The sequence below is a fragment of the Chelonia mydas genome, chromosome 3 (genome assembly GCF_015237465.2).
Source record: "Chelonia mydas isolate rCheMyd1 chromosome 3, rCheMyd1.pri.v2, whole genome shotgun sequence".
Classification (NCBI taxonomy): Eukaryota; Metazoa; Chordata; order Testudines; family Cheloniidae; genus Chelonia; species Chelonia mydas.
Window position 1 is genome coordinate 142,936,832 of NC_057851.1, and position 21,843 is coordinate 142,958,674.

General features: G+C 44.5%; 1 protein-coding gene across 4 annotated transcripts in view; it reads right to left on the reverse strand.

The window, feature by feature from the left end:
- The window catches only part of ZNF318 (zinc finger protein 318), a 37,037-nt gene extending 15,963 nt beyond the window's left edge, over positions 1–21,074 (reverse strand). For 3 of the 4 annotated variants that reach the window (XR_006289755.1, XM_043543438.1, XM_027833858.3), the window contains exons 1-3: positions 16,846–21,074; positions 9,687–9,838; positions 786–1,413 (exon numbers count right to left, since the gene is read on the reverse strand). Coding sequence is in view for 3 of the 4 variants with exons in the window: in XM_043543438.1 (XP_043399373.1) it covers positions 786–1,413; positions 9,687–9,838; positions 16,846–17,166 (1,101 nt within the window). In the remaining variant the exon portion in view is untranslated. Of the gene's footprint in view, positions 1–785; positions 1,414–9,686; positions 9,839–12,232; positions 12,317–16,845 lie in introns of those variants that run through there. The other variant, XM_043543439.1, reaches the window with a different exon arrangement.
- Between the last annotated feature and the right edge of the window lie 769 nt (positions 21,075–21,843).

Genomic DNA, 21,843 nt, shown 5'->3' on the forward strand with positions numbered 1-21,843 from the left:
GATTGTACACTCATTCCCTCAAACCCAGCTATCATAGCTTTAACATAACGCAAAATTTAACACACACAAAAAACAGGCAATGCAAAGATTCAGGTTCCGACACGTTAACCTGGTCACATTAAATACATGTAACATCTTTTATTCCTCCTTTTCCTCTCTAAATATACAGGTTTAGTATATTTGTTTAAGTTATTACATATATATCTGTACCATAAAATATAGAATATGTGCATCTTGGCTGAGTTAATGTTGCTGCTACTTGACCTTTCACATCTCCGGACTTAACACTTATTTAACTGTGGGGACTTTCTTTAGAATTTCAGCTCATGTGTGCACTTTTAAGGGGTGGGGGAGGGAGTATATCTTAATTCTGGACCTATGCAGACAATGACAGTGACCCCACTAGATGGCACTAAAGCACAAGATTTCCCTCCATAGCTATCGCTTCTCTGGAAAATCTTCAGTAGAGTTCCATTCTGCACATAAATGAAGATGTTTATAGGGAGGACACACAGATCTGATGCCCTGAGACATAAGAAACTAGGGGAAGTGGCCACAAGTGGTCCTAAGGTACACAGAGCAATTGCGGCTTCTGTAATTAACTGTGCTGGATCAAACCCCAGGACAGGGAGGGCAACCTGCAAGAGATGCACCAATACGACAGAAGAAGTATCCTTAATTCAGTCTATCAGAGAAAGGAAAAGGCAAGAGACTGAAGATCAAATTAATGCAGTGGAGTGCAAATTGACTGTTCTGAGAAGTAGAGGAATAGTTGAGGGCCAAACCTGCATTGGGGACTCCATTTCCACCTCCACTCGTTTCTTCAGGATAGATTTTTTGGGCATAGATGGCGCTTCATCAGGTCTGTATAAGTACCGAGTCTCAGAAGACTGCAGTGTGCTAGTTAAGCCAGGGATCATGTATCCACTACCAGACAGATCATGGTTCAAGTTTCTGCTCCGTTCTTCCTCTTCTCTTTTCCTCCTGGCACGGTCAAGCTCCCGGAACTCTTCACCCAGATATGATGGGCTTTGGCTTCGGCCACGGCTCCGTCTGCGATAATTTCGTGTTCCCAATGTGAAACCATGATGATCCCCACTCATGCCATGCATCTTCTCATCCTTGTCGTACCGAGGGCGCTTCGCTTCTCGCCCTCTCTCCTCTGGCCTTGCTGGGTAGGAGGATTTCCTGAGTTTATCACTATCCCTGTCAGGTCCCCTTGACAGTTCTTCACGATGACCATAGTGTGGACTGTAGTCTGATCGGTGAAGGAATACATCTCTGTTGCGGTAGTCCTCATCATGCCTCATTATGTAGGGACTGGAAGACGGATCTTCATGAGACGGATAGCGTTCAAGGCCTCGAGGGCATGGGAGGCCTCTGGTAAATATTGGACCGTCAGCCATGTCATCCCTGGTAAGAGAGGCACATGGAGTTAAACCTAGGTCAGTGAGTTAGAGGAAAAGTTTTTCAGTCTCTTACTCTACAGTAGCAAGACTTCAACGCTGCCATTTGAAAACAATATGAACTCATGGCATAAGTGAAAAGCAGCACCTCAGAAGCAGGGAAGAGGACCACCAGTATTATATACATATCGTACTTCACCCCCCTCCTATGGGATCACTCTCAAATACAGAAGTCCAAACACAAATTGCAGAAGGACAGCCAAGATTTAATATAGGGAACTGATCAATAGGATAGCTTTGGTTTTGTGAAGGAAAAAGGCTACATACATGTTTTCTAAATTTCATTACTACTAAGTTTCAGGCCACAAAAGACTTCTCCCACCCTCTACTAGGTACTCTGGTTGTGTTACATAGGAATTATTCAGGATAATTTAGCTTTGCATTGCACACGTGGCCAGATCTTCAACTGGTTTAAAATCAGCTATGCAGATTTACACTAGCTGAGGATCTGGGCCATGAATTCTAGACAGATTCTGTGCACGGGTTATCAGTGAACGCATTTCTAGTGTACCAGAAAAGATGCTTTGGAACCTCTTCAAACTCAAGAGGACACCAAAGCAGTGAAGTCTGTACATGTAAGAAAATCACTCCTTTGTGCTAGCCTCAGTTTAGATGGGAAGAGTATATATATGATATGATATGTTGATAGTTAGTACAACACCAAATCAGCACCTTCTTTGGTGACTGCTCCCTACTAACACTCCCTAGTGCAGGGATGCCCTCTTTAAGAATGTTTTTCCCCCAGTATGCCTTTCTGGATCGGCCTTTAACAGAGCCAAGCAGCTGCAGTCCTGAAGTGGCCATTTTGCAACTGGCAGCTGCTGGATGTATCTCTATCTCTTCCATCTAGTAAGTACCTGTTAAGCTTTCCCCTGATTTCCCCATTTTCTTCTTACTGGGAAGATGGAACATTTTCACAGTATATAAAAATGATGCCTGTACTGGACTTCTTGTAAAACACTGCTAATTACAGCTTTTACTATATAGATCAGTATTTGACACAGTGAAATTATGATATTTCGGCAAGAACGCTGGAAGCAAAATGAAACTGGAACAAGAGTCTGGGGAATCCAGAACTTCCTCCCAAGAGCTGCATGTGAGAGCAGTCTTCTCTAATATGGATGGGTCAGAAGCAACTATTTCTTCAGTGGCATTAAGGTTTTGTTCAGGTTTCAATTAAGTGTTATTTAAATCCTCATTGAGCATGGAAACAAATACTGATGTTAGGCTAAGTTCTAGAGTACTTTTTTTATGCAAGTCTGCCATGTGACCCCTTAGAGAAATTTAGGGCTGGTGTCTAACTGCTTTGGATCCCTCTCCTATAAAAGACTTAACAGTTCAAACTTTCAGGAGAGGTAGCTCTAAAAGTCTCATGTACTGGGTAGTTTTTAAATAGAAATATTAAAAGGCAACTAACTTATTTGGGAATTTACTTGCCCTGTAATTTTGCTTCTCTGAAGAATTCATCTTGCAGGATTCTCATACATTACATGCACTGGAGTCATGGGAAATTCCCATCTCTCAATACTATTGACCTTCTGAAGCGCATGTAGGGTAGCTTGAGGGGTCTGTCATACTGAGCATGGTTCAACTTCAGGTACCCAAACATTCTAGCTAGTTCCTTTCAACAGCAGGAAACAAAAGTGCCCTGTAAGCCTCTAATGAAACAAAAAGAATAGGGAAAAAGCCTCCCTCAAGAAATCAACATGCCACATAAAGGATGGACAATGGATAGATGATTGTCTAGAGGATGAAACCCCAAGCATATCATCTCCTGTTCAAAAAATTCCAGAAATCGGAGATGTGATAGGTGAATGCATGTGATTCTTGCCAAAAAGACACCTTCAAAGAATCAGAATTACAGTAAATATACTCCCATCTCTAAAGACATCAAACAAATCATTACCATTAAAAATCCTAAGCATTAAAATGACTGGAAATTATTAGATAAGGTAGTCTGCATAAGTATTCTATTCCTCTTACAGTTTATACATTGTTAATAACACTGATATGTGAAAATTCATCTTCCTCATACCAGCAATTCAACTCTGAGCCACAAGACAATTCTCAACACACTTCATAGGTCACTGACTGGATGCTTTGCATAGAATCATAGAATATCAGGGTTGGAAGGGACCTCAGGAGGTCATCTAGTCCAACCCCCTCCTCAAAGCAGGACCAATCCCCAATTTTTGCCCCATATGGCCCCCTCAAGGATTGAACTCACAACCCTGGGTTTAGCAGGCCAATGCTCAAACCACTGAGCTATCCCTCCCCACCCCCAAGTCAGAGACATACAAATTTAGTGATGGATATATACTGAAAAAGTTAATTAGCGCTGTCTTTGGATCAGAGTTAAGGTGGAAGTAGGAATTAACAAGGTTCTACTATATCCTAAAGTAGAATGCACCCAAGTTGACTACATGATCACGTTTCTAGCTTTGGCTTCTGGCAACATACACAAAATAAGCACCAAAATATTTATACCACAGTAACTGAAAATAACTTGCACACAGATAAAAGCTGGTACTTTCACCACTACAGGGCACAGCTGACTAACTTATTCTTCACTTTCAGGAAACACCTTTTCAGTACCACCCCCTCCTATTCCTGAGATCTCACTACACCCAGAAAAAATGCATGAAAATGTCATGGGGAGTAACTGATGCGCGTTACAAAATACCTTCAGCTGATTTTTTTCTGCAATTAATTATGTCACTCTCACTAGCCAAGTAGCAATCAACAATCCTTATGAACTCTGATTATAGCAGCCAACTTAAGGGGAACATTTAATGATATCTCAGAGGGGATGGAGCTGAAATTGTGTCATCGGTATAATTAGCAAAGGCACCAAAAATACACTCTGGACAGCAAAGAAACATGGATTTAGAAGACAGCCACACTGGAGAGCAAAGGATATAACACACCTGTGTACAGGGCTGGGGATATATGAAACGATTGCTTATCCTACAGCAACTCTGGTTCTTCAAAACATGCTGTCAATATACATTCCATTGTGGGTGTGCCTGCATCCCACACACGTGGCCAGCAGTTTCCATTGGGACTGCACCTGTGCCCTGAGTGTCCACAAGCCTCCCATCCTGAGAGCATAAATGGTGAGGCAACCCCAACCGCACCTCTGTTCCTTCACCAATAAAGAATCCAGGGATTACAGGATTCCCTAGTAGTGAGGAGGAGGAGGAGGAGGAGGAGGAGGAGGAGGAGGATGGATCATGGAATATTTGTGGACAGTGCATCCTAAACAGCCACAGCTACTGTAAGGTAAGTAACAGTTTCTTTGCCTTTGATATGGTCCCTCACCAAAGGTTCTTAAGCAAAGCAAGCAGTCATGGGATAAAAGGAAAGCTCTTCTCGTGGACTGGTGATAACTGGCTTAAAGATAGGAAACAAAGGGCAGAAATAAATGGTCAGTTTTCACAGTGGAGATAGGTAAATAGCAATGCCCCCTTGGGACCTGTGCTGTTCAACATATTCATAGATGATCTGGAAAAGGGGTTCACACTTATATGGAAAAATCTGTCAATGACACAATTACTCAAGATAGTTAAATTCAAAGCTGAATGTGAAAAGTTACAAAGGAATCCCAAAAAACTGGGTGACTGAGCAACCAAAATTGCAGATGAAATTCAATGTTGATAAATGCAAAGTAATGCACGCTGGAAAACAATCTCAACCATACAAACAAAGTGATGGAGTTGAAATTAGATGTTACCATTCATGAAAGAGATCTTGGAGTCATTGTGGACAGTTCTCCAAGAACATATGCTCAATGTGCAATGGTAGTCAAAAAAGCTAACAGAATGTTAGGAACCATTAGGAAAGGGATAGATAATAAGACAGAAAATATCTTAATGCCATAATATAAATCTACAGTATGCTCATACTATGAGTACTGTATGGAATTCTGGTCACCCCATCTCAAAAAAGTATATTAGAATTGGAAAAAGTCCAGAGAAGGGCAACGACTAGGGGTATGGAACAGCTTCCATATGAGAAACAATTAAAAAGAATGGGACTGTTCATCTTAGAAAAGAGACAACTAACGGGGATATTATACCGGTCTATAATATCATGAATGGTGTGACAAAAGTGTTATTTACCCCTTCATAAACCACAAAAACCAAGGGTCATGCAATGAAATTAATAGGCAACACCTTTAAAACGATCATAAGGAAGTACTTCTTTACACAATGCACAGTCAACCTGTGGAACTCGTTACTAGGCAACATTGTGATGGCCGAAAATATAACTGGTTTCAAAAAAGAATTAGATAGGTTCATCTGTGTTTACTAGCCAAGATGGTCAGGGACATAACCCCATGCTTCTGAGACACCAGAAGCTAGGACTGGACAACAGGGGATGGATCATTCGATAACTACCCTGTTCTGTTAATTCCCTCTGAAGCACTTGGCACCGACCACTGTCAGAAGACAGGATATTGGGCTAGATGGACCATTGGTCCGACCCAGTATGGTTATTCTTATGTTTGAGTGTTTATCCATATATATTCCACTGTTGGTGACTCACTAGCAGAGACCTAGATCAGTGGTTCTCAACTAGGGGTCCAGGGCCCCCTGGGGGGCTGTGAGCAGGTTTCAGGGGGGCCCACCAAGCAGGATCAGTTAGACTTGCCGGGGCCCAGGGCAGAAAGCCTAAGCCCTGCCACCCAGGACTGAAGCCCGGGGCCCTGAGCTCCACCACCCAGGGCTGAAGCAGAAGCCTGAGCAACTTAGCTTCATGGGGGCCCCTCTGGCGTGGGGCCCCAGGCAATTGCCCGGCTTGCTACTCCCTAACAACTTTTATATGCAGAAAACAGTTGTTGTGGCACAGGTGGGCCACAGAGCTTTTATAGCCGGGGGGGGGCTCAGAAAGAAAAAGGTTGAGAACCCCTGACCTAGATCACAGTAGGTGGGCGCTAGGAGCCTACGTAAACAATGATTATAAGACAGCCCTACCAAAATGGGGATCAGATCTTGATGCTTCTACCACAAAGTAATGGTGAACCCCAGGTAGCTCCCCTATGTATCTCTTGTACTGAACATTTCTCAAACAAGCTAAAGAAACTGCCTGAGCTCTAGTGGAATGTGCTGTAACACTCTATGGCAGATCTAAGTTGGTTACTTCATAGCACAACTTAATGACTGTAGAAATCCAGCTAGAGTCTGTGTGTGGATATGGTCTGACCTTACACTCTACCTCCCTAAACTACAAATAATCTGGGGGTAGGGGATTCCAAAAACGATTTAGGGCATGTCTACTCTAGAAACTTAAGTAGACCTATATTAGGTCGACTTACGGCCACCGCAGTAATTACTGCAGTGGTGCATATCCACACTACCCTCCTTGGGTCAGTGCTGTGTGTCCTCACCAGGTGTGTTGTCCCCGCCCCACGCCTCCCCGGGGGAAGCCACCCAGGGCTTCTCGCCTCCCCATTCCCCGCCGGGAATGGGGGGGAAGACACCCAGGGCATCTCACCCCCCGGGGGAGTGGGGTCCAACTGCCCTGGCTTTCTTTCCTCCGCCTCTTCCCACCCACTCCTCCTCAGGTTATTTCACAGCTCTGAGTCCTGTTCCAATAGGAAAGTGCCCTACAAACATCTAGGGTGTAAAGTTTAGTCTTCCCTTTGCTGGAATGTGGCTCTGAAAAGAAAACAGGCAGATGTATTATGTGGTTGACATGGAATTTACAGAGTACTTGGGCAAGAATTTTGGGTGAAGTCTCAAAATTACTATCTTTATGAAAAAACAGGGAACTTGTAGGCAGAATGCTCAAAGGGTAGACCCTTTAAACCTATCAGTATAATGTTGAGATCCCAACAAGGGGGAAGCTTTCAGACTAGAAGATATAATTCCATAGGGTCTTTCAGGAACCTTGATACTGTAGGATGTAAAAATATGGAATATCCCTGAATTGGATGGTGGAAAGCTGAGATGGCTGCCAGGTGGCCCCTAAGAGAAAGAACTCTGCGCTATTTGAGTTAAGCACAGAAGGTATTCCAGTATGGCAGGTGCTAAATGGAGTCAACTGATGCTGCTGAGCGTACAGTGAATCTTTGCCTCTTGGCTGTGTAAGTAAGTGTTAGAGTCCTTTCTACTATGGATAAGGATGTTTTGTACTTAAGAGATACAGGTCCTTTCCAGGGATGTTAACCAGACAGCATTCAGGCTGTGAGGTGCCAGAAGGTGAATCTGGATGAAGAATCTATCCTCATCTTTGGGATATCACATCAGATTCAACTGGACTGGAGGTTGAATGGAGAGATTCATCATGTCTGAGAGCCAGAGCTGCCTCAGCCATGCTGATGACCAATGTGAGAGTCCTGCCTGAGTTTCTCTGAGAGTTCTTGGGATCAATAAAATATCAGAGTAAACATTAATTACGTCCGAGGGCCAGGGGATCAGGAATGCATCAGACTCTGACTATGCCCATCTCTGGAGCTGATCTTGTGGCACTTCTTGTTCTCGTTAGTGGCAAAGAGGTCTATGGATGACCCCACTTAATGAATACGTCTTGGATAATGGTATCCTTTACTGACTTTACTTTCTCCTTTTGAAGGAAGAAATCGATCAAAAACTCTAAAGCTAACTCAAGTAACTATTAAGTACCAAACTATGTACAATACAATGCATAGACCACACAGTAACCAAGAAATTTGGACACTACAAGTTCTGACTCTGACTTGTAGCTGGGGGGAGGATATCTAAGATACAGCTAGGGTCATTGTGCCCTTTATGCCCTCAGGTGGGATGTGGGAGGCATGAGGACACTCAGGGCACAGATGCAGCCCAGAGACTGCTGACCAAAAGAATTTGAACTGGAGTACATGAGGTTCATGTATGCCAACAGTGGATAGATATGGGAAAGCATTCAAATAAGAATGTAAGTTTATATTATCTCCCTTTCTCCTCCTTATCTTAGTCTGGTTTAGCTGTTGCTTCTCATACTTTTTTAGCCCCATGTTCCTCACTACTTCTTTTACCATTTCAAATTAATAACGAAGCTTTATCAGGGAGTCAAAGTGAAAGCTGTTAATTTGTCTGAGGGAGGTAATGTCCCTCCCAGTAGGGCATTTTCACTTTTACATTAAAATAAACTAGGCCACTTCTAACCCTAAAGCATGACCACAAAACATGATATATATACACCTACTGGAGAAAAGAAAGCAGTGGGGAAGCCCCAAAAGGCAAATAAGGACAAGCCTTAAAGTTGTGGCTATGCTCACATTTCTCTTTTGTATCATTTCCCTCCGCCTCCAGTACATGCTGCTATCCCCTGTGTACATGCACCAGTTCTGGCTGGAAAACTAGTACCCTGCAAAGGGGATTTACAGATGAAACACTGATTACAAGAGAATTGAGCAGAAGGCTTAAAAGTGATAGTATTACCAACTAAACCCTAATTTTAATTACTGCATCTGCTGGAACATAATAACTTTAAAGAGCTGGTATGCTTCTAGAGACAGGAAACATAATGAAAGAATTCTGCTCAGTTCCCCTCCTTTGTGCTACTACTGCTGGGGTATTTGCATGAAAAGAGGATGTTTCAGTGCCTCCTCTGCACCTGCTGCTTAACCCCTCACCTGAAGACACAAGTGGCTGCAGTGATGATGATTATGAGGGGCACAGACTCTATGTAAAGTCTTTTCCATCTCTGACCTACTGTGTTCCTATGTCAAAGCAGATAACAATTTCAGTGGGGAAAAGACGATTCAAGCTTTGAGTATTAGTTCTTTGTTTCCTCTGCCCAGTTTCACCTGCTTTTCTGTAACAGACACTTTTAAAATATAGATGTCTATCTATATTTATACCATGCTCCTCACAGTACTATCTATCACTTCCAGTAAATCTCTTAACTAGGTGTACTTGTCTCCAAGTCCCATCAGTAGGGCTTTTGAAATCCTAGCACTTCACTGAATTTTTGTCCTGTGTGAGACACTCTCCTTCTCAATGTCCTAGCAACAAAGCATGGCCTCTTGCCCAATTCCCAAAGGCTGCTTTTACATCTTGATGCGCCCTCCATACAGCTTCCAGACACTGCAACAGCTTTTTCCCAGCTAGAACACCCATTTCACTCTAGGGCTGTTATCTGGGCTTTTCTATGGCTCAAGCAAGTAGGGCATTCCAAAAAAATTGCTTAAAGAACCTGGGGAGCTAAGCCTTAGTCTCACTCTATGGGATCCCAGTCTGCAGAGAACCATACCTGTCCATGTCACTGAGGTTATCAACTGGTGAGCCCAGTCGTTCAGGCAGCCTCCTTCGCTCTGGTGTGTCAATGCAATACCGGTCATTACCAACAGTGATCCGCAAACTCTGCTCCAGTGAAGACTCAGAACGGAGGCTCGGAGAACGTCTCTGTAATTGAAGAGAGAATGAAAGCCCAGCACAGGACTGTCCCCTCAACCACAAGACAGGCATCTGAGTCTGTCCACCTCATCATATTAGACTTGGGGGCAGGGATCGTAAGAAATAAATTAATTGTACATCTTCTCCATTTATATAAATTACTATGCAACTTAAAAAAAGAAAGGGACTGAGTGTAGTTACTTCTAATCCTACATGCAACTAACAATCACTCTGTATTTACACTAGCTCCACAGGAACTTTTAAACTTGAAAATACCTTTTGAAGAACTGCACTTCTGGAGGTAGAACAACAGAGAGGAAGAAGAGGAAAAAGAAGTTGTTCAAGAAATTCCAAAGCTGCTGTTGTGCTCCCCTCTTGGTTGGGGAAGCCAACTGTATGAATTGCGTACCCTGCAGTGCCAAGGAATTTTTGTGCACCTATAGCAGATACACTTACTAGGCAGGTCCTCTTGGCTTAACGAGAGCCTGGGTCACTGACAGTGACAAAGCCCATTAGCAAAACTGGAAAGTGTTCCAGAAGGGGCTCTGCTACTTGACTCAGTAGTAAATGAATGCTCTACGTCAGTAGTTCTCAACCAGGGGTACGCATTCCCCTGGAGGTACATCAACTCATCTAGATATTTGCCTAGTTTTACAGCAGACTACACAAAAAGCACTAGTGAAGTCAGTACAAACTAAAATTTTCATACAGACAATGACCTGTTTACACTGCTCTATATACTATATCAAAGTTTCTCAACCTGGGGGTGGGAACCCCGGGGCGGGGGAGGTGTCACAGGATGAGTTTAGAGAGTCACAAGTGCTGGGCCAGCATTAGCAGGTGGCAAGCAGGGGCCCCCAAAGCTAAGATACATGCAGAAGCCCAAGCCCCACTGCCCACGGCTCAAACTGAAGCCCGAGCTCTGCTGCCCGGAGCTGAAATCAGACTCATGAAAGGGGTACAGTTCTCTGGAAAGGTAACCACTGCTCTACATGAAGGAGCTATGCTATTACATAGGACGGTTAATCTACATGAGCTGGCCAGTTCAAGATACTGAACACTCGTGATGGGTTAGAGATGAGAAGCTGTAATGCCTCCCCAAAACACATTACTTCTGTAAGGGAAGGAAGATGCACTAGTCTGGAGTAAGAAGTACAGCATACATTTCTTTTTATCAAACACACTGTACCCATTCTGTGTTGTTTTGTAAGAAACAATACTATTTCCAGCTCCTCAACAAGCCACCTATTATTTGATGGAGCCCTGAAGACCACGTTCAAAACAAAGCCTTGGAATGCAATCGCTATTCTATCTGAAGAGTGGGCAGGAAGATCTTCCAAAGCCCATCAACAAATTGAATGGCTGAAGGATTGTTGTTGAAGGGCACAATCACCTTCCTATCCCCAGGACTGAGCAGCACCTGCACTGGGGTTTCTCAGCAGAAATTTCTACATGTTGCTAGTGCAGCTCTATCAGAGCAGTACCAATGTGAACCCTAGTGAAAACAAAGCTTCTTTATTTACTGGCGTTTTCAACACCTTCCTTGTTGTCTAACCCTACTTACAGCACGTATAAACACCACAGTGTTAAAAGTGCCAATGGCCACAACCGCCTCATGTACATTAGCATTACCCACATTGTTACCATTAGAATCATAGAATATCAGGATTGGAAGGGACCTCAGGAGGTCATCTAGTCCAACCCCCTGCTCAAAGCAGGGCCGATCCCCAATTAAATCATCCCAGCCAGGGCTTTGTCAAGCCTGACCTTAAAAACTTCTAAGGAAGGAGATCCCACCACCTCCCTAGGTAACGCATTCCAGTGTTTCACCACCCTCCTAGTGAAAAAGTTTTTCCTAATATTCAACCTAAATCTCCCCCACTGCAACTTGACAGTTGTGCTATAGTTTAAAAAAAAAAAAATCTCAGTGTATCTAAGTAGGCAAGGTCTGAGTGAGCTATCTTTGTAGACTTCCCCCTAGAACACTAAATACCCAAGAACTTCATTAACACAGAGTTAAGGTTGCCCAGTGAGGCATTCCAGAAGATGGAGTGATGACTAAACTTAAAAATCAGAAAATCAGGACATAAAAAAGTTATGGTATATGCCACCTGCACTACACTACCTTGACTCTGACCCTGAGAGCTAGCAACACTCACTGGGAATGGTTCAGTAAGGGAGATGCCATAATAAGCAGACAAGGAAGTTCTAAGAGAATATGCCACTGTTTCTGTTACATAGCACAGATTTGAATTCCAGCATTTATCTGCATGCACTCCAATTGCCTTCACTGCGCTATGTTTAGTTGTACTAAATGATGGAGGGTTTTGTTGGAGCAGTGTGACAGAGCTGTTACTGTGATATGATGAGAGGTGGCTGTATACTTTGAAGGATGAAACACACCTGATTTCTGCAATGAGTTTTGCAGGATGTCAGTAAACATGCACAAGGGCATCTTCTTCCCATGGGCATTCTCAATGGTCTGGTAGAATAGATGATAGCGTTCTCCAGGGCTTACTGAAAGGGGTAAGCGAAGGCAATGTGTCAGAAAGAATCCTCAGGGCAAGGGTGTTGCAGGACCACATTTAGCAAGTGGGGCAGGGCGGTGAGTTGTATGGCATAGACTTAGTGTTTCAGTGTAGGCCTGGCGAAGACAGCTCCCGATTGCTATACCTGTCCTAAACCCGAGTTTTGCCTTAACAAAGAGGTGTTGGGACTTTGTCCTGTAGTGCTCATGTGCTCTGGTCCCAAAGTGTTCTGTAGCACCTGAAGGGTAGAGTGCGAGTATATGTTACTGCCATGGGGGGGGACATTGCTCAGAGGGCAGAAGTAAAGATGCATAATGGGGATAAGATGTACCTTAACTTAGTATTTCCTGGTTTCCAGAGGTTTAAGTTTGCATTACCTTAACTCTTCATTGTCTGGTTTTCAGTTTTAAGTTTAGCCACTCTCCTTGTTCTGGAAGGGCATGAGGCATCACTGGGCAACCTTAACTCTTGTGTTTATATTTTTGGGCATTTAATTGCCTTGGGTTTTAAAAATAATAGTTTCTCAGCACCCCCATGTACCACAGCCCATCTCTCCCCCTCCATTGCCCCAGGCTCCTTAGCCATGATTCCTCCAGCCACAGAATGCACTGGCTGCACGTTAATCCCTTCACTGCCCTGCATCTTGTCTTGGTCTTCCCTCTCTCTGCCTATCCACAAAGGCTTGGTCCTTCCTCCCTGCGGAAAAGAAAGGGTCAGCAAAGGACCTGCAGTTTGAGGAGCTGTGACGAGGATGCAAGAAGAGTGCAGGGACAAGCATGGAGTCAGTTGGGACAGACATGGGGGGCATGGACGTAGCGGGTTTTGGGGAAAACAGAGAAGTCCCCTAACATTCCCCATTGCACAGCTCAGAACTCCTGCTTTCCATCCCATTTTTCAATATACTGTTCCAACACCCCTCATTCTCTCACTGCTGCAACTGCCTATATTCCATTCAACTGTGTAAGAGACCCACAGATTGCTCCAACAGAGCTCCAACTCCTCCAACAGTCTCTCCCTTATACCCATTGCTCTGATTACTCACATATCCCCCACTGCTTTGAGGCTCATCTCCACCTCCCTCCCCCGCCAACTATATCATGTAAAGCCTTCTCACTCCACCTCATCCTTTTCACTCCATGCCCCTGCTAAGCTTGGAGAGCTGGTAGGGAGGTGGTGGGCTGCCAGGAATGCTGGACACAGAAAGGGGCAGGAAACTGGAGATACAGTTTCCCATATCTAGTTCTAATGTATGGGGAAGGAGATCTACAAAGTCATCTACAGCATGGGAATCTTAAGGTCTCCTGTGTAGCCACTCTATACTGATGGGAGAGAGAGCAATCCTGTCAGCATAATCAAACAACCCCCTGAGTTGCGGTAGCTATGTTGGTGGGAGAGCATCTCCCGACGACATAGCACTGTCCGTGCCAGTGCTTTTGTTGGTGAAACTTATGTCGATCAGGAGTGTGTTTTTTCACACCCGACCAACAAAAGTTTTACCAAAAAAGTGCTAGCGTACACATAGCCTTAGAGAAGTATAAAGAAGCGTATTCAGCTGAGAACATCTCAAATGAATAAGTACAATCAATGGAGATGAATACAGCCTGAAACAATCACTCTGAGATTTGTGACCTGCTCCGTTCAACTCAGTAGGTGTTCTCATTGCCTCCCTCAACCTTTAGGCTCACAGAGGGGAGTGGGGCTCAGATCCACACCCCCAAGGGAAAGACCCCAGATCCCAGCTCACAACAGGGCAGGGAGAGGGGTTTACCCTCACAAGGGGAAGGGCCCCCTGATCTTGGCTTACACACTGGGGCAGAGGGACATAGGAAGAATGGCTCAAACTGCTCCACCATCCTAATCCCCCAATTCCACTTGCCACTCATCCCAATGCTCCCTCTCAGCCTCCCAACCCCTCTCCCTTTGCCATTTATTCCCCACCCCATAACCCACCCTCTCCTCACTGCAGCCCCAAACCCCCCTCTCCCATCTCCCTCCTAAAACCCTCTCTCAATCTCCACATTCCCACACCGCTCTAACAACCTCCCCGCATTCCCCCTCAATGCTATAACCCCCCCTTATTTCCTTGGTCTGCACCAACAGGTTATAAGGATCTGAAAACTTTATGAACAGCTCATGTTAGGGGGACTCTGTATTAGGAAAAAGCCCTGACCAAATGACCCAGTGACTTGCTTTCCTTTGATCATGCTTCCTGAACAATGGAACTTTGAGTGTGAGCACGTTATCCTGTCTTTCATCTTTTCTCTGTTTGATCAATGCTAATTTTCTTGAGAACACACCTAAATTTAAATGAGCATATGCATGTGAATTTTAGAGCACTCTGAAAAAATATCATTTTTAAATCAGAAGTTTTGGCCTCAGGGCAAAACTTCCAAAATGAGCCCTTGCAGAATGCAGGTAGAGAGCAAGGAATGTACACAATGCTATGAAAACTATCAAGTGTAGGGCTCAAACTCAGTGCACAGGTGAGCTCTGGGTCATTGACCACAGCATATCGTCTTGAGCCACTCAGTCACTGCGGCAATAGCTTGCCTAGAAACCCTCTTACTTCAATAGAGCCCTAGTCTAGCTGCAAATGCACATTTCAATTTCTTTGGTTCTGCAGTTTGCCAATCTCTAGATCCAGAAATCTAAGGTCAATACCTTTTTTTCCCAGTATTGCTTCTCCAAAGGGGCAGTGGGTGCTATGCCCAAGCTGAGAAAAATGCTGAGTGACTGCGATCAGTTGGGGAGGAAGGCTATACCTCATGAACCCCTTACTCAAATGACCCCAAAATTGGAGCATTAACACTACCCAGCACCCCCAAGACACATAGCAAGTGTAAAGACAAATTGAGTAAACATATGGATTTTAGAGCTCTCAGAATAATAAAAGCAATTATTAACTTTACTAGCAGACCTGGTGCTAGGCTACAATCATTTGGGAATCTCTTCTGCAAGTATATTATTAACTAAGGGCTTGTCTACCCAAGAAAATCTGGAGTAAGGTAGGGTATGAATTTAAAATGGATTAAGTATTCCTGATTAACTACATGTGCAGATGCTCTTATTTTGGAATAAGAGTGCCTTTTTCTAAATTATCTTAATCCACTGGACTGCTGTCAAACCCAGTGGATAAAGCTAATATGGAAAAACGCACTCATTCCTGAATAAGGGCATCCACACATGGAGTTAATCAGGAATAGCTATTCCAAAATAATTCTCCACATTGAGAAGCTCTTAGACAGTTCAAGACAAAAACCTCTTTCTTACTGCAAAGCATATTCATAGATAATCTACTATTTACTATATAGATTTACTCCTTATACAATCACAGTACCAGACAGTAAAGATATTCACATCAGAAATAGAATTTTAAAAACAGGGTTTTACATGCACAAATCTGAATATTTTGCTTAGGCTGAGATGAGAAGTTTTAAAAACATATTAAACAACTTTCAGAGAATGAATCTGATGAACCACTAACTGGCTCTCTATATCAACAGGAAGAACTTAAACTTAATGTTTATTAGACATTTGATTTAGAAAGTTCTCTGCATTCTGCACATATAAATGATCTATAAGTACAAGATTCTGTTAAATGGTCAAACTAATCCCATTAGTTAAATATTCTATTTTACCCATAGGAGCCTTTGCTTAGCTAAAAGATAGTTTGATCTTTGATTCTTAGCTGAAATAGCTAAGGTTTCTGGCCAGCTATAACTCTGAAAAGGAATAAAAGCCTGAAGGGAGAAAATCAAAGGGGCATTACTTGGGATGGGGACAAATGATGAAAGGAGAAATCATTAGACATTAGAAGCGAAAGACCCCTAGTAAATAAAACCACCTGCTTTTAATTTGTAGATCTCAAAAGTAGGTGAGAATGATTATCCTTACTCTACATACAGATGGAGAACCTGAGGCTCAAGGAAATTACGTGATTTACGAATGGTCACACTGTAGGTCAGTGACAGAATCTGAAACGGAGCCAGTTCTCTACACCCACTCCAGTGCCCCACTCACTGACTAGACCATCCTGTCCACTTCTCTAAAAACACAGGACTGATCCCCACGGACTCTGTCAGTCAGGAAAAATATTGTTCTGTGGAAAGAGGTGTCAGATTCCGAACGGATTATTTCATGGAAGAATCAGAAAGACTTCAGGGGAGCAGGACAATCAGTATTACTGAGTGGAAATCAAACGGGGTTATTTGGGAAAAATCAGATGAGGGAGATGGGGCATTCAGGAGTAGTCTCCTGGCTGCGGCTGTCCCTGCATGGTGGGACAGGTGAGAAACATACAGAACAGGGTGTCCTTACCCCAGTAAGAGGGAAGGGTACAGTGGGAGCGGGGACAAGTACACAGCGCTAAGCAAGCAGCGCTAGGACACCACAGACTGTCCGATCCGCAGGGCAATCGCCCAGCCTGGGGAGGGGGCGGAGCGGCTAATTACCCGGGGCCTAGCCGAGGGTGTCCTGAGGGGTAATTACCCGGCTACTGCTGCTGTCTCCATGCTCGCCCCCACGTCGGGCCCGGCTCCTCCCGGGCCCCGCTCCCCCCGGCGGGGAGGGCAGCCTCTTGCTGCGGTGCGGGGACGGGGAGCGGCGGGAGGCTGCGCGGTGGCCGGACGGGGAACGGTGGCGGCGGGACGGGGGAGGCGGCGAAGCTGAGGAGGGGGGGCGGCCGCGGCCTGGGCCCGGCCCGGACCCCGAGGTACCCGAGCGGGAGCTGCGGGACCCCGACGAGCTGCTCTCCTTGGAGCGGTGGGAGGAGGGCGGCGGACCGGAGCGGCCGCTGCTGGAGCGGTACATGGCGGCGGCGGTGGTGGTGGTGGTGCAAGGGGCCGGGCGGGAGGCCTCGCAGTTCAGTTTCCCGGCGCTGTTCTCCTCCTCTGCCCGCGGGGCCCCTTGCGTGCGCGTCCCCGACACCACCACCGTCACGAAGGGGGCGCGCTCAGACACCCGAACAAAATGGCGCCGGCAGAACCCCGGTCACGTGATCTAAGGCAGGCGGGAGCGTCTCCCTGTTTCGCGGGTGACCCTGCCTTATGGCGCCCACCTCCCGCTAGGGACAGCGCCTCTTTTTCCCTGCCTCCCCCAGCATTGGCGCCAGCCCCCGCTCTGGCGGCATCCTGCCCTGCAGCGCCTGCCGGCCGGGGGCGGCAGCTGTAACCCCTCGCGTGCGGCCGCGGGGGCTCCGGGGCTGGCGGGCAGGCGGCCCTCCTTGGAGCGAAGTCGGGACGGAGCGGGGTGAGGCCGGTAGCTGCACAGAAGCAGAGCTGCCCCTCCGCGACCAGCGCCCGGTGCAGAGAGGAGACCGCTGGCTTCGCCAACAACGAGCAGTCGAGAGGAGGCGGCCGGCTCCCTCTCCCCCTCTGGTGCTACAGGAACAGAGGCACGTGCCATGAACCGGGGACGCACCAAATGTAGATGTGCTGGAAGCAAATATGTTGACACGCGTGTAATTAACCGGTGGAATGCCGAGCCCAAAGCTACCACTGAGGCCAAGAGATTAATGGGATTCAAACCAAGCTATCTGGGGATTGGGAATGCTCCTGGCTACGTTAGATAGAGTTTTGTAAAAGTTTGGAAAGCATATCAAGTCTCCTGTCTCAAGGTGTAAGCCAATCACTATACAACCGAGTCAGGAAGAAACTCCTTTTATGGGGAGATTATTCCATACGTGTCCAGGCTCTTTTGCAGCTTCTTTGGAAGCATCTGGTACTGGTCACTCTCAGAGACAGGACATTGGACTGAGGGACTGCTGTCCTGATCTAGTGTGACAAATCATATTTTCCTGTGTCAAAGCAGACAAGTTAATGTTGCAGTGGAAATCCCCACTTTCTAAATCCCTGCCCTTCTTTGTTGATTAGGAGTTGAGATGGGTTTAGTCTCTGGTTAACAACAGGTTGGGATCTGAAGGGTGGTGTTTGTAGAGCCCTGTACGGATACAAAATTCATATTCGCATCTGCTCTGCAAACATGTTCTGCAGATTTGCAGGGCTCTAGGTCTTTGCAAGCTCAGCTCAAATTTTGCCCACTTCTGGGGTTTCGTGCCCCAGAGCACACTTGAATCAGACAACTGTAGCTGTAGAAAGGTTTTCAGGCTTATTGGTCCCCTGACACCTTAACAAGGCACATGTGCAAATGGGGTAAACTGAGTCTTAATGGCACACTACATCCAACTGCCACACCTTTAAACTGTTTCTGAATGAGTGCACTGCTATACTAATTCAGGAAATACACTTAAATGTGTAAACCATCAAAGCATGCACAACACACAGCACTCTGCATAATCATGTGAATTTATTTCTGTTACCCTTCTCCACCCTACCCACTACTCTCTCAAAGTTTGTTAAGATTCACTTGTGACTTTTGACTACATTGCATGTATTTGTACAGTGCCCAACATAAAGGGACTCTGATCCTAACTGAGATTAAGTGTGCAACACAATAGAACTAATTAATAATAAGGAAAATGACCAGGTAAATAATTTCTAACTAATTATTTCTGTAGAGCTCAGAATCTTTCAAACTCAGCATGCACTGAGTACTGCTCTGTGACAATGTTATGAAACCGCTACAGCACTTAAAATTTGCAACCAGGACAATGTAATAGGTACAAATATACTTTGTTTATTAATTTAAAAAAAACATTTTCATGTCTGAAAGTCAAGGAAAGATGCGAGCCACAAACTTTAAAAATGCAAAAATAGACTCCAGTGATGGAGAAAAATGTCCTTTTTTGGTTTCCAGCTGCCTGAATATTTGTTCCATCCCTTTGCTTTCCTCAGAACAGTCCTGAATCTTTGGTTTAAAAAAGACAAATTTGTTTCCTTTTTCTGTAGTCATTTTACCCATAAGACAGTCACTTTAAAGCAACCAATATAAAAAACCTAGGAAAGCTTTCTCTCTCAGGCTTTTAAATAACATTCATTACTGTGGCATATAAATGCTGCACAGAAACCCAGAACACCAAAATGTTTTATCACTCTGTTCCTCTAGACAGAAGAACAGGTCCTGGTGACTATATTGTAGTAAGTGGAACCTGGAAGCAGAAGTTATCCAGGTGCCATTGCTATTATGTTTTTGTTCTGTGTGTATACAATGCCTTGCATAATGCTGCCCTGATCCATGGGCTCCTCAACATAATGATAATAAAAATAATAAATAATATGTTACAAAAATGCAAATGAAAAATAATAAGACTAAAACCTCTTTCTCCGTTCAGATGACAGAACTGCTCAATGGCAAATAAAAAGGATGCAGATACGAGAGATTACATGGGGCTGAAACAGTCTAGAGTAGAAAAACTCATCTTGTCTTAAAGAAGCATTACAACCTAATGTTATAGTGTCCTATTATCCTACTGGGCAGCTCTTTACATTTTCAGTTAAGAAACTGCACTATATTTCCATCTCTAGAACACACACTACTGACCCTTTTTTCAAAGGGGCTAAACAATCTTTAACTTCAATGGAATTTATAGGTGCTCAGCAGTTCTAAAAATAAGGCCATAAGGGTTCAATCCTTCCAGGTGCAGAGCAAAATGTGGATGCTCAGCACTTCACAGGATGAGGCCCTAAGCTTTGTCATGTGATTGAAATACTCAAGCAAGGTCCTTACCTGCTTTGCAGAGGTTTTTGAAAAAGTCCCATCATTGATGCTCCAGGCTTTCACAGGACAAAGGGGCTGCCACTCAGTCTTCTGTGCTAATCGTTGGGACCTGAAACTGTCCTTTGGAACCCTGAGGCTCATTTTGGGCTGAGGAACTTCCAGCTAGCTGATGCTTGAAGAAAGAGATTTTAACCAATCAGATGTAGATGGCAGTGTTTGGAAATAAGGGGTCTTTTCACTCTTATTTCTCCCAGTCGGTAGCCAGATGCCCAGAGCTGGACACAAGAAGCCTTGAATAAAGAAACAGAAGGGAGAAAGTGGCAGAAGAAAGTACTTTTAGGAAAGAGAAGGGGAGAGAGTAACATGAAAGGGAATTAGCCAACAGAAGTTAGAGAGGATTAAAAAAGTAAATAAGAACAGGCATCGGGAATTGGGTTTGGCTGACAAGCTGTTAAGTGACAAGGACAAGAATAAAGGCTAGGAAACATGTAAAATCTTTATTTTTAAATTTGTTTTACCTTCATAAGTCTGAGAAAAGACCAGAGACCAGCACACAGCAGGCCCCAGTATCTCTAATCCCTGGAATATTAATAAGAGAAAATGTGGTTTCTTTTCTTTCTTCCTAGGCAGAGTTGCATGTTTGCTGCTGTGTGTGCATTCACCCATATGAGATGTGTTGGAGGTTATCCCCTGTCTCCAGAATTTGGCATTAGTTTTTTCTGTGGAGGGCAGAGAGAAATGTACATTCTGTGTCTTCAGATCCAGAAGTAAACAGGTCAAGAAAATATTCCAAACTGAGCCAGCGAGGGAATGTTCAAACCTCCCCCTTCTTGTGACATCACAGAATTGTAGGAGAGTTCAACTGATAGTAAAGCCCCAGCTGGGAGAACAAAACTGCAGCCAAATAGTTATTTTAAGACCATTTGTGGATGATGGTGAAAACGCTGATATTTCTGGGTTCGAGCCTTGTCTGGATCTGCCTCATCCTGATCGAATTCAATACCTACCTGTGTTTGGGAGGTGAGATGGTCATACACCCCCCTCTGTCACTTCCCAGTGCACAAGCCCTGCTGTGGGCACTATGTAATAAGTCCAAAAATAAATTATCAACGAAAATAGGAGACGCTTCATCATTTGGGACATTTTAATCTTGATTGGTCAAAGCCCTGGAGAATAGACGGTTGGGAACAATTTTGTGCTAGGCCCTGGGGGAGGGACTAGTCCTAACTTTTTCTCCATCTCTAGTATTAGGATTCTATGATAAATGTAGGGTGTGTTATTATTTATAAATGGTGTGCATGGTATTTTATAGGTGAATATGGCACAAGCCCCTGCTCCAAGTTGCTCAGAGCCTAAATCAGACAGAAACATAACGGAAAATTAGAACAAGCCATGATGATATTACAAGAAGATGGAAAACATAGGGAAAAAAGCATTATTTAGTAATGAGACCCTGCTCCCACTTAAGTCAATGTGAGTTTTGCCATTGACTTCAATCAGAGGGTACAGACTTCAGACCAATAAGTTCAGATCAGTTATGTTGGACTCTGGTGGTTTTTTTGGTTCTTTTCCTGGTTCGCTTTATTAGTTTTTTATATATATATAATCGTGTGAGTGGGTAAACAACACTGGCTGAAGTAAAGAAGGATCAGTGGTCCCTGAAAACTGCTTCTCGTTCACTCCCGAGGAAGCAGGTCCAAAAGGAGAGGTCAGGAGAGAAGAGTAGGCAGAATGCAGGGCACAATAGGGGCAGCAGAAGGAGACAAGAGATGCTAGAAGGTCTAGTTGAAAAAATCTGGGGAGAGTAGTTTGAGGAACATAAAATCATGCTTTGTTCTGGATATCTAAGAACTTCTCTTGGTGCCTTATAAA